The 13,889-nt window shown below is 45.1% G+C and overlaps 1 protein-coding gene across 5 annotated transcripts in view; it reads left to right on the top strand.

Moving 5' to 3' along the window:
- Positions 1–13,889, top strand: part of LOC124014605 (P2X purinoceptor 1-like) — a 98,606-nt gene that overhangs the window by 72,703 nt on the left and 12,014 nt on the right. For all 5 annotated transcript variants that reach the window (XM_046329799.1, XM_046329819.1, XM_046329808.1 and 2 more), the window contains one exon: positions 8,879–9,020. In XM_046329799.1, the coding sequence (XP_046185755.1) occupies positions 8,879–9,020 (142 nt within the window). The remainder of the gene's footprint in view (positions 1–8,878; positions 9,021–13,889) is intronic.

Genomic DNA, 13,889 nt, shown 5'->3' with positions numbered 1-13,889 from the left:
ACTCCCTGATAGCGAGCTGAGGTCAGGTCAGTGGCAGGTCATTCAGTAACTCCCTGATAGCGAGCTGAGGTCAGGATAGTGGCAGGTCATTCAGTAACTCCTGATAGCGAGCTGAGGTCAGGATAGTGGGAGGTCATTCAGTAACTCCCTGATAGCGAGCTGAGGTCAGGATAGTGGGAGGTCATTCAGTAACTCCCTGATAGCGAGCTGAGGTCAGCATAGTGGGAGGTCATTCAGTAACTCCCTGATAGCGAGCTGAGGTCAGGATAGTGGCAGGTCATTCAGTAACTCCCTGATAGCGAGCTGAGGTCAGGATAGTGGGAGGTCATTCAGTAACTCCCTGATAGCGAGCTGAGGTCAGGATAGTGGCAGGTCATTCAGTAACTCCCTGATAGCGAGCTGAGGTCAGCATAGTGGGAGGTCATTCAGTAACTCCCTGATAGCGAGCTGAGGTCAGCATAGTGGGAGGTCATTCAGTAACTCCCTGATAGCGAGCTGAGGTCAGGTCAGTGGCAGGTCATTCAGTAACTCCCTGATAGCGAGCTGAGGTCAGGTCAGTGGCAGGTCATTCAGTAACTCCCTGATAGCGAGCTGAGGTCAGGTCAGTGGCAGCTCATTCAGTAACTCCCTGATAGCGAGCTGAGGTCAGGTCAGTGGCAGGTCATTCAGTAACTCCCTGATAGCGAGCTGAGGTCAGGATAGTGGCAGGTCATTCAGTAACTCCCTGATAGCGAGCTGAGGTCAGGATAGTGGGAGGTCATTCAGTAACTCCCTGATAGCGAGCTGAGGTCAGGTCAGTGGCAGGTCATTCAGTAACTCCCTGATAGCGAGCTGAGGTCAGCATAGTGGGAGGTCATTCAGTAACTCCCTGATAGCGAGCTGAGGTCAGGATAGTAGCAGGTCATTCAGTAACTCCCTGATAGCGAGCTGAGGTCAGGATAGTGGGAGGTCATTCAGTAACTCCCTGATAGCGAGCTGAGGTCAGGATAGTGGGAGGTCATTCAGTAACTCCCTGATAGCGAGCTGAGGTCAGGTCAGTGGCAGGTCATTCAGTAACTCCCTGATAGCGAGCTGAGGTCAGGATAGTGGCAGGTCATTCAGTAACTCCCTGATAGCGAGCTGAGGTCAGGATAGTGGGAGGTCATTCAGTAACTCCTGATAGCGAGCTGAGGTCAGGTCAGTGGCAGGTCATTCAGTAACTCCCTGATAGCGAGCTGAGGTCAGGATAGTGGCAGGTCATTCAGTAACTCCTGATAGCGAGCTGAGGTCAGGTTAGTAGCAGGTCATTCAGTAACTCCCTGATAGCGAGCTGAGGTCAGCATAGTGGGAGGTCATTCAGTAACTCCCTGATAGCGAGCTGAGGTCAGCATAGTGGGAGGTCATTCAGTAACTCCCTGATAGCGAGCTGAGGTCAGCATAGTGGGAGGTCATTCAGTAACTCCCTGATAGCGAGCTGAGGTCAGGATAGTGGCAGGTCATTCAGTAACTCCCTGATAGCGAGCTGAGGTCAGGTCAGTGGCAGGTCATTCAGTAACTCCCTGATAGCGAGCTGAGGTCAGGTCAGTGGCAGGTCATTCAGTAACTCCTGATAGCGAGCTGAGGTCAGGTCAGTGGCAGGTCATTCAGTAACTCCCTGATAGCGAGCTGAGGTCAGGATAGTGGCAGGTCATTCAGTAACTCCCTGATAGCGAGCTGAGGTCAGGATAGTGGGAGGTCATTCAGTAACTCCCTGATAGCGAGCTGAGGTCAGGATAGTGGGAGGTCATTCAGTAACTCCCTGATAGCGAGCTGAGGTCAGCATAGTGGGAGGTCATTCAGTAACTCCCTGATAGCGAGCTGAGGTCAGGATAGTGGCAGGTCATTCAGTAACTCCCTGATAGCGAGCTGAGGTCAGGATAGTGGCAGGTCATTCAGTAACTCCCTGATAGCGAGCTGAGGTCAGGTCAGTGGCAGGTCATTCAGTAACTCCCTGATAGCGAGCTGAGGTCAGGTCAGTGGCAGGTCATTCAGTAACTGCCTGATAGCGAGCTGAGGTCAGGTCAGTGGCAGGTCATTCAGTAACTCCCTGATAGCGAGCTGAGGTCAGGATAGTGGCAGGTCATTCAGTAACTCCCTGATAGCGAGCTGAGGTCAGGTCAGTGGCAGGTCATTCAGTAACTCCCTGATAGCGAGCTGAGGTCAGGTCAGTGGCAGGTCATTCAGTAACTCCCTGATAGCGAGCTGAGGTCAGGATAGTGGCAGGTCATTCAGTAACTCCCTGATAGCGAGCTGAGGTCAGGATAGTGGGAGGTCATTCAGTAACTCCCTGATAGCGAGCTGAGGTCAGGATAGTGGGAGGTCATTCAGTAACTCCCTGATAGCGAGCTGAGGTCAGCATAGTGGGAGGTCATTCAGTAACTCCCTGATAGCGAGCTGAGGTCAGCATAGTGGGAGGTCATTCAGTAACTCCCTGATAGCGAGCTGAGGTCAGGATAGTGGCAGGTCATTCAGTAACTCCCTGATAGCGAGCTGAGGTCAGGTCAGTGGCAGGTCATTCAGTAACTCCCTGATAGCGAGCTGAGGTCAGGTCAGTGGCAGCTCATTCAGTAACTCCCTGATAGCGAGCTGAGGTCAGGTCAGTGGCAGGTCATTCAGTAACTCCCTGATAGCGAGCTGAGGTCAGGATAGTGGCAGGTCATTCAGTAACTCCCTGATAGCGAGCTGAGGTCAGGATAGTGGGAGGTCATTCAGTAACTCCCTGATAGCGAGCTGAGGTCAGGTCAGTGGCAGGTCATTCAGTAACTCCCTGATAGCGAGCTGAGGTCAGCATAGTGGGAGGTCATTCAGTAACTCCCTGATAGCGAGCTGAGGTCAGGATAGTAGCAGGTCATTCAGTAACTCCCTGATAGCGAGCTGAGGTCAGGTCAGTGGCAGGTCATTCAGTAACTCACTGATAGCGAGCTGAGGTCAGGATAGTGGGAGGTCATTCAGTAACTCCCTGATAGCGAGCTGAGGTCAGGATAGTGGGAGGTCATTCAGTAACTCCCTGATAGCGAGCTGAGGTCAGGATAGTGGGAGGTCATTCAGTAACTCCCTGATAGCGAGCTGAGGTCAGGATAGTGGGAGGTCATTCAGTAACTCCTGATAGCGAGCTGAGGTCAGGTCAGTGGCAGGTCATTCAGTAACTCCCTGATAGCGAGCTGAGGTCAGGTCAGTGGCAGGTCATTCAGTAACTCCCTGATAGCGAGCTGAGGTCAGGTCAGTGGCAGGTCATTCAGTAACTCCTGATAGCGAGCTGAGGTCAGGATAGTGGGAGGTCATTCAGTAACTCCCTGATAGCGATATATTCTATTCATATTCTATAGGTTAACATGAGAATAGACATATTCTATAGGTTAACATGAGAAGAGACATATTCTATAGGTTAACATGAGAAGAGACATATTCTATAGGTTAACATGAGAAGAGACATATTCTATAGGTTAACATGAGAAGAGACATATTCTATAGGTTAACATGAGAAGAGACATATTCTATAGGTTAACATGAGAAGAGACATATTCTATAGGTTAACATGAGAAGAGACATATTCTATAGGTTAACATGAGAAGAGACATATTCTATAGGTTAACATGAGAAGAGACATATTCTATAGGTTAACATGAGAAGAGACATATTCTATAGGTTAACATGAGAAGAGACATATTCTATAGGTTAACATGAGAAGAGACATATTCTATAGGTTAACATGAGAAGAGACAGATTCTATAGGTTAACATGAGAAGAGCCAGGTTCTATAGGTTAACATGAGAAGAGCCAGGTTCTATAGGTTAACATGAGAAGAGCCAGGTTCTATAGGTTAACATGAGAAGAGCCAGGTTCTATAGGTTAACATGAGAAGAGACATATTCTATAGGTTAACATGAGAAGAGACAGATTCTATAGGTTAACATGAGAAGAGCCAGGTTCTATAGGTTAACATGAGAAGAGCCAGGTTCTATAGGTTAACATGAGAAGAGACATATTCTATAGGTTAACATGAGAAGAGACATATTCTATAGGTTAACATGAGAAGAGACATATTCTATAGGTTAACATGAGAAGAGACAGATTCTATAGGTTAACATGAGAAGAGACATATTCTATAGGTTGACATTAAGAAGAGACAGATTCTATAGGTTAAAATCATATAGAGATATACACAACCCAATGGGGGGAAAATGGTTGAATCAATGTTGTTTCCACGTCATTTCAACAAAAAATATTAAATTTGATCAAAGCAGGAACGGAGGGCATTACCAGATTATTTGAATCACTGTGGAAAACTGATTGGAATTGCAAACGTCATCAACGCTAAAATAATTTAGTTCGCTTTTTTCCCCCAACTTTTAACCTAAATCCAATGGTGACATTTTTTTGTTGATGTTAGTTGACAACTCAACCAAATGTAAATCAAAAATATATTTCCCGCTGACTGTACCTTTCTGAAAGATAGATGATCAGGACAGTAATGACTTGGTGAATACACATTTAACACAACCACAGATTCATCATTCATTATGTATATATACCCTAGATGACAGCCAGGGGGTGCTGTTTTGAAGCCGTCGTGCCTCCATCTTGGCACTCCCTCACCATTGTAAAATATACAGTATTTAGAAAGAGACAGAAATTACATGTATTCTATTACAGACACCTTATTGTATACCTTAAATTATATTATGTGAGCTAAACATAAATTATTATAATAATTTAAATATATATAAATCAAGTAAATCGTGATATTAGATTATTTTGCCATTTAAGCATTGCCTCACGTCAGATGGCGTCACTCCTACGCGACACTCGTCCCTCAACCGATCTGTCTTGTAGGTCGTGGAACTCATATATATATATACAGTTGAAGTCGGAAGTTTACATACACCTTAGCCAAATACATTTAAACTCAGTTTTTCACAATTCCTAACAATTAATCCTAGTAAAAGTTCCCTGTTTTAGGTCAGTTAGGATCACATCTTTATTTTAAGAATGTGAAATGTCTGAATAATAGTAGAGAGTGGGTCACATTCCCAGTGGGTCAGAGGTTTACATACACTCAATTAGTGTTTGGTAGCATTGCCTTTAAATTGTTTAAGTTGGGTCAAACGTTTCGGGTAGCCTTCCACAAGCTTCCAACAATACGTGGGGTGAATTTTGGCCCATTCCTCCTAACAGAGCTGGTGTAACTGAGTCAGGTTTGTAAGGCCTCCTTGCTCGCACACGCTTTTTCAGTTATGCCCACAAATTTTCTATAGGATTGAGGACAGGGCTTTGTGATGGCCACTCCAATTTTATATTTGAGATTCTTCAAAGTAGCCACCCTTTGCCTTGATGATAGCTTTGTACACTCTTGGCACACTCTTTCTCTCAACCAGCTTCATGAGGTAGTCAACTGGAATGCATTTCATATTAACTGGTGTGCCTGTTAGTTGTGTTGTGACAAGGTAGGGGTGGTGTACAGAAGATAGCCCTATATGGCAAGAACAGCTCATATAAGCGAAGAGAAACGACAGTCCATTACTGACATGAAGGTCAGTCAATACAGAACATTTCAAGAACTTTTTAAGTTTCTTCAAGTGCAGTCGCAAAAACCATCAAGAGCTATGATGAAACTGGCTCTCATGAGGACCGCTACAGGAAAGGAAGACCCAGAGTTACCTCTGCTGCAGAAGAGAAGTTCATTAGAGTTAACTGTCTCTCATGAGGACCGCTACAGGAAAGGAAGACCCAGAGTTACCTCTGCTGCAGAAGAGAAGTTCATTAGAGTTAACTGGCTCTCATGAGGACCGCTACAGGAAAGGAAGACCCAGAGTTACCTCTGCTGCAGAAGAGAAGTTCATTAGAGTTAACTGTCTCTCATGAGGACCGCTACAGGAAAGGAAGACCCAGAGTTACCTCTGCTGCAGAAGAGAAGTTCATTAGAGTTAACTGGCTCTCATGAGGACCGCCACAGGAATGGAAGACCCAGAGTTACCTCTGCTGCAGAAGAGAAGTTCATTAGAGTTAACTGTCTCTCATGAGGACCGCTAGGACCGCTTAGAGTTAACTGTCTCTCACAGGAAAGGAAGACCCAGAGTTACCTCTGCTGCAGAAGAGAAGTTCATTAGAGTTAACTGTCTCTCATGAGGACCGCTACAGGAAAGGAAGACCCAGAGTTACCTCTGCTGCAGAAGAGAAGTTCATTAGAGTTAACTGTCTCTCATGAGGACCGCTACAGGAAAGGAAGACCCAGAGTTACCTGTCTCTCATGAGGACCGCCACAGGAAAGGAAGACCCAGAGTTAACTGTCTCTCATGAGGACCGCTACAGGAAAGGAAGACCCAGAGTTACCTCTGCTGCAGAAGAGAAGTTCATTAGAGTTAACTGGACCTCAGAAATTTCAGCCCAAATGCTTCACAGAGTTCAAGTAACAGACACATCTCAACACCAACTTTTCAGAGGAGACTGCGTGAATCAGGCATTCATGGTCACATTGCTGCAAAGGACTCCAAAGGAAACTACTGAAGGACACCAATAAGATGAAGAGACTTGCTTGGGCCAAGAAACACAGGCAATGGACATTAGACTGTTGGAAAACTGTCCTTTGGTCTGATGAGTCCAAATTTGAGATTGAGATTTTTGGGTCCAACTACAGTGCCTTTGTGAGACTCCGAGTAGGTGAATGGATGATCTCCACATGTGTGGTTCCCACCGTGAAGCATGGAGGAGGAGGTCTGATGGTGCTTTGCTGATGACACTGTCAATTATTTATTTAGAATTCAAGGCATACTTAACCAGCATGGCTACCACAGCATTCTGCAGCGATATGCCATCTCATCTGGTTTGCACTTAGTGGGACTATTATACATCTCCAGGCTGTATAGGGGCTATTTGACCAATAAGGAGAGTGATGGAGTGCTGCATTACATTAGGAGTGCTGCATTACATTACCTGGCCTCCACAATCACCCGACCTCAACCCAGTTGAGATGGTTTGGGATGAGTTGGACCACAGAGTGAAGGAAAAGCAGCCAACAAGTGCTCAACATATGTGGGAACTCCTTCAATACTGTTGGGAAAGCATTCCAGGTGAAGCTGGTTGAGAGAATTCCAAGAGTGTGCAAAGCTGTCATCAAGGCAAAGGGTGGCTACTTTGACGAATTTCAAATATAAAATACATTTAGATTTGTTTAACACTTTTTTGGTTACTACATGATTCCATGTGTGTTATTCCATAGTTCCGATGTCTTCACTATTATTATACAATGTAGAAAATAGGAAAAAGTAAGAGAAACCCTTGGATGAGTAGGTGTGTCAAAACCTTTGACTGGTACTGTATATAAAAACATTTTACTTCAAGTAGATTACTGATGTTACTGTCCCCAATATAAGAACAAAAAAATACTTAAATACATGTAATGTTGTCCTTGACACATTTAATTTAAATACTGTAAAATTCCATTCACTCCTATGGAGGACTGCTTCTACTGGGTAGTGCAAATATGGCCGACCGTTGGCTTCAAAGTCTCTCATTGATTCATCAGCATTCCAGGGTTTGTTTACATCATTGTTAATAATACTGCCCCCTCTCTGCTCTTTTGTAGGGGAGCAGAACATTGAGGCCTCAGACCATATATTAGGCTCTCGCAGCGGTCTAAGGCACTGTATCTCAGTGCAAAAGTGGGTCACTACAGTCCCTGGTTTGAATCCAGGCTGCATCACATCCAGTTGGGATTGGGAGTCCCATAGGGTGGCGCACAATTGGCCCAGGGTCGTCCCGGGTTTGGCCGGGGTAGGGGAGGGTTTGGCCGGGGTAGGGGAGGGTTTGGCCGGGGTAGGCCGTCATTGTAAATAAGAATTTGTTCTTAACTGACTTATATATTTTTTAATATAGATGTCACAGTTATGAGTGAAGAGGTGTGGAGTCAGGCGCAGAGAGCAAAGATGTGGGAAAAACAACACGCTTTTATGTCCCGAAACACAACATGTACAAAGTGAAAACACAAATGAACAGAAATATAACCAGACAGCGTGAAACCCAAAATACAACAAAATACACTCAACCAACAAAACAGACGAACAAGCCCGCGCGAAACAGAAGCGGGCTAAACAGACTATATATACCCTATCCTAACAATCAAACTAGAAGCAGGTGCTACCAATTAGACAAAACTAAACGAACACAGAACAACGGATCGGCGATAGCTAGTAGACCGGCGACGACGACCGCCGAGCGCCACCCGAACAAGAAGGGGAGTCACCTTCGGTAATATTCGTGACAATAGAGCAGGTCGGCAGGAGAATAAATAACATCCTACACCTCATCCACCAGCCTGTGCTCTTAGAAAAAGGGTTTCCAAGTTTTACCTGGAACCAAAAAGAGTTCTTCTAAGGGTTCTCCTATGGGGATAGCCGAAGAACGCTTTAAGGTTCTAGATCAGGGATAGGCAACCGTGGTCCTGGAGTGCCGCAGGCACTTCATGTTTTTGATTGAACCAACCTGGAATACCAGGTGTGTTGAATTGAGGCAATCACTGAACTGATCAATTAGCTCAGATGGTCAGGTGTGGAGCCTAGTTGGAACGACATCCTGCAAGCCCTGCGGAACTCCGGGGAACAGGGTTCTAGAACAGGGTTCTAGATGGCACCGTTTCTTCTATGTGTGAGGTGACCAGAGGACCATTAAGGAGCCTCAGGCAATGGTTGCCATGTTTGATACATGCATTACATCACACACATATTGTGTATGTAGCTATGCACTGAATATGGAGGAGGTCCCAAATGTGATATTGATTCAAATCTCTATTTTGCTACATAACAAGTACAGTATGATATAAACTTGCCATCTTTTTAACAATGATCTCTTCCTGTTCTCACTCTAGGTGTAACCTCGTAGAAGGTATCGACAATCAGTACATCAAAAGTTGCCTGTATGACCCAAAGACGTCCCCACTGTGTCCCATTTTCAGACTGGGCGACTTGGTACAGATGTCTGGCTTCAACTTCGCCGCCATAGCCAAAGTGGTGAGCAATATGCTATTATATTTATGAGTAAAGGGGGTTTGCAAGTACCTGTCAGTCCCTGTATGGCTGTGTGTCTTGTTGTAATGAGGTATAATGGTGGTGTTATTGGTAACGAGGTATGATGATGGTGGTGTTATTGTTAACGAGGTATGATGATGATGGTTTTGTTGGTAACAAGGTATGATGATGATGGTGTTATTGTTAACGAGGTATGATGATGGTGTTATTGGTAATGAGGTATGATGTTGGCCTTATTGGTAACGAGGTATGATGGTGGTGTTATTGATAACAAGGTATGATGGTGGTGTTATTGGTAACGAGGTATGATGGTGGTGTTATTGGTAACAAGGTATGATGGTGGTGGTGTTGGTAACGAGGTATGATGGTGGTGTTATTGGTAACAAGGTATGATGTTGGTGTTATTGGTAACTAGGGATGATGATGGTGGTGTTATTGGTAACAAGGAATGATGGTGGTGTTATTGGTAACGAGGTATGATGGTGGTGTTATTGGTAATAAGGTATGATGGTGGTGTTATTGGTAACGAGGTATGATGATGGTGGTGTTATTGGTAACGAGGTATGATGGAGGTGAGGGATGATGATGGTGGTGTTATTGGTAACAAGGTATGATGGTGGTGTTATTGGTAACGAGGTATGATGGAGGTGAGGGATGATGATGGTGGTGTTATTGGTAACAAGGTATGATGGTGGTGTTATTGGTAATAAGGTATGATGGTGGTGTTATTGGTAACGAGGTATGATGATGGTGGTGTTATTGGTAACGAGGTATGATGGAGGTGAGGGATGATGATGGTGGTGTTATTGGTAACAAGGTATGATGGTGGTGTTATTGGTAATAAGGTATGATGGTGGTGTTATTGGTAACGAGGTATGATGATGGTGGTGTTATTGGTAACGAGATATGATGGTGGTGTTATTGGTAACGAGATATGATGGTGGTGTTATTGGTAACGAGGTATGATGGTGGTGTTATTGGTAACAAGGTATGATGATGGTGTTATTGATAACGAGGTATGATGGTAGTGTTATTGGTAACAAGGTATGATGGTGGTGTTATTGGTAACGAGGTATGATGATGGTGGTGTTATTGGTAACGAGGTATGATGGTGGTGTTATTGGTAACGAGGTATGCTGATGGTGGTGTTATTGGTAACGAATTATGATAGTGTATCGTGCTGTTTGGGGTTAGTGGTACCCTCATTGACTGGATGCATTGTTGTTGATAGTATTGTGCTGTTTGGGGTTAGTGGTACCCTCATTGACTAGATGCATTGTTGTTGATAGTATTGTGCTGTTTGGGGTTAGTGGTACCCTCATTGACTGGATGTATTGTTGTTGATAGTATTGTGCTGTTTGGGGTTAGTGGTACCCTCATTGACTGGATGTATTGTTGTTGATAGTATTGTGCTGTTTGGGGTTAGTGGTACCCTCATTGACTGGATGTATTGTTGTTGATAGTATTGTGCTGTTTGGGGTTAGTGGTACCCTCATTGACTGGATGTATTGTTGTTGATAGTATTGTGCTGTTTGGGGTTAGTGGTACCCTCATTGACTGGATGTATTGTTGTTGATAGTATTGTGCTGTTTGGGGTTAGTGGTACCCTCATTGACTGGATGTATTGTTGTTGATAGTAACGTACGGTTTGGGGTTAGTGGTACCCTCATTGACTGGATGTATTGTTGTTGATAGTATTGTGCTGTTTGGGGTTAGTGGTACCCTCATTGACTGGATGCATTGTTGTTGATAGTATCATGCTCTAACAAGGTATGATGGTGGTGTTATTGGTAACGAGGTATGATGGTGGTGTTATTGGTAACGAGGTATGATGATGGTGGTGTTATTAGTAACAAGGAATGATGGTGGTGTTATTGGTAACGAGGTATGATGGTGGTGTTATTGGTAGCAATTATGATAGTGGTGAGGTATGATGATGGTGGTGTTATTGGTAACGAATTATGATAGTGGTGAGGTATGATGATGGTGGTGTTATTGGTGACGGGGTATGATGGAGGTGAGGTATGATGATGGTGGTGTTATTGGTAACGAGGTATGATATTGGTGTTATTGGTAACGAGGTATGATGATGGTGGTGTTATTCGTAACAAGGTATGATGATGGTGGTGTTATTGGTAACAAGGTATGATGGTAGTGTTATTGGAAATGAGGTATGATGATGGTGTTATTGGTAACGAGGTATGATGGTGGTGTTATTGGTAATGAGGTTTGATGGTGGTGTTATTGGTAACGAGGTAAGATGATGGTGGTGTTATTGGTAATGAGGTATGATGATGGTGTTATTGATAACGAGGTATGATGATGGTGTTATTGGTAACGAGGTATGATGATGGTGGTGTTATTGGTAACAAGGTACGATGATGGTGTTATTGATAACGAGGTATGATGATGGTGGTGTTATTGGTAACGAGGTATGATGATGGTGGTGTTATTGGTAACGAGGTATGATGATGGTGGTGTTATTGGTAACGAGGTATGATGATGGTGTTATTGGTAACGAGGTATGATGATGGTGTTATTGGTAATGAGGTATGATAATGGTGGTTATTGGTAACGAGATATGATGATGGTGGTTATTGGTAACGAGGTATGATGGTGGTGAGGTATGATGATGTTGGTTATTGGTAACGAGGTATGATGATGTTGGTTATTGGTAACGAGGTATGATGATGGTGGTGTTAGCGAGTGGAGCGAGTGGTCGCATCTGCACGTCGCTCCAACGGGTAGTATAACTTTTTCATTATATTTCATTATATCACAACGGTTTGATTTGTCTTATCTTAGCAATTTCTTCTCAGCTAGCTACATAGCCATCTTTGTATCAAAGATAATTGCGTAATTATCGTATTTCGCCGTCCTAACGTAGTCTTCACTAGCCAGCTAGCTAACGTCCACTGATTAGCTGCACTGAGAAACTATTACTATTACACTCAACTGAACGACTTGATTAGTTTAGTGTTAGCTACCTACATAGCTGTCTTTGCTGTCTTCGTATCATCGTATCCAAGATAATTGTGTTGTTTAGGTTTAGAGTGTGTAGTCTTAGAGTGATTATCTTAATTTACCGAGGTTAGCTAGCCAGCTATTTGTCGTCCTTAACGTAGGTGACTCTGCTAGCTAGCCAACTCTGCTAGCTAGCCAACAGCTAGCCAACGCTAGCCAACGTCTTCTGTATAGAACTCAACTACCCGGTCGCATTCACAGGTTGTATCACTTTTTCACTTCATTTCATTACAGTACAACGGTTTGATTTGTTTGATCGTAGCTAGCTACTTAGCTAGCTACATAGCCGTCTTTGTATCAAAGATAATTGGGTAGTCTAGAGCGATTTTCTAGGTTCGCTAGCCATCTATTGTCGTTCTTTTAACGCAACGTAACGTAAACAACACTGCTAGCTAGCCTGCTAGCCCCGAATAGCAACACTGCAGAAACTATTACACTCAACGGAACGACTTGATTAGTGTAGTGTCAACAACGCACCCACTGCCAGCTGGCCTACTTCAGCAGTACTGTATCATTTTAATCATTTTAGTCAATAAGATTCTTGCTACGTAGCTTAACTTTCTGAACATTCGAGACGTGTAGTCCACTTGTCATTCCAATCTCCTTTGCATTAGCGTAGCCTCTTCTGTAGCCTGTCAACTATGTGTCTGTTTATCCCTGTTCTCTCCTCTCTGCACAGACCATACAAACGCTCCACACCGCGTGGCCGCGGCCACCCTACTCTGGTGGTCCCAGCGCGCACGACCCACGTGGAGTTCCAGGTCTCCGGTAGCCTCTGGAACTGCCAATCTGCGGTCAACAAGGCAGAGTTCATCTCAGCCTATGCCTCCCTCCAGTCCCTCGACTTCTTGGCACTGACGGAAACATGGATCACCACAGACAACACTGCTACTCCTACTGCTCTCTCTTCGTCCGCCCACGTGTTCTCGCACACCCCGAGAGCGTCTGGTCAGCGGGGTGGTGGCACCGGGATCCTCATCTCTCCCAAGTGGTCATTCTCTCTTTCTCCCCTTACCCATCTGTCTATCGCCTCCTTTGAATTCCATGCTGTCACAGTTACTAGCCCTTTCAAGCTTAACATCCTTATCATTTATCGCCCTCCAGGTTCCTCGGAGAGTTCATCAATGAGCTTGATGCCTTGATAAGCTCCTTTCCTGAGGACGGCTCACCTCTCACAGTTCTGGGCGACTTGAACCTCCCCACGTCTACCTTTGACTCTTTCCTCTCTGCCTCCTTCTTTCCACTCCTCTCCTCTTTTGACCTCACCCTCTCACCTTCCCCCCTACTCACAAGGCAGGCAATACGCTCGACCTCATCTTTACTAGATGCTGTTCTTCCACTAACCTCACTGCAACTCCCCTCCAAGTCTCCGACCACTGCCTTGTATCCTTTTCCCTCTCGCTCTCATCCAACACCTCCCACACTGCCCCTACTCGGATGGTATCGCGCCGTCCCAACCTTCGCTCTCTCTCCCCGCTACTCTCTCCTCTTCCATCCTATCATCTCTTCCCTCCGCTCAAACCTTCTCCCACCTATCTCCTGATTCTGCCTCCTCAACCCTCCTCTCCTCCCTCTCTGCATCCCTTGACTCTCTATGTCCCCTATCCTCCAGGCCGGCTCGGTCCTCCCCTCCCGCTCCGTGGCTCGATGACTCATTGCGAGCTCACAGAACAGGGCTCCGGGCAGCCGAGCGGAAATGGAGGAAAACTCGCCTCCCTGCGGACCTGGCATCCTTTCACTCCCTCCTCTCTACATTTTCCTCCTCTGTCTCTGCTGCTAAAGCCACTTTCTACCACGCTAAATTCCAAGCATCTGCCTCTAACCCTA

This window comes from Oncorhynchus gorbuscha, linkage group LG02, assembly GCF_021184085.1.
Source record: "Oncorhynchus gorbuscha isolate QuinsamMale2020 ecotype Even-year linkage group LG02, OgorEven_v1.0, whole genome shotgun sequence".
Taxonomy (NCBI): Eukaryota; Metazoa; Chordata; class Actinopteri; order Salmoniformes; family Salmonidae; genus Oncorhynchus; species Oncorhynchus gorbuscha.
Note: the sequence above shows the minus strand (reverse complement) of the source record. Positions and strands in the feature narration are given on the sequence as shown.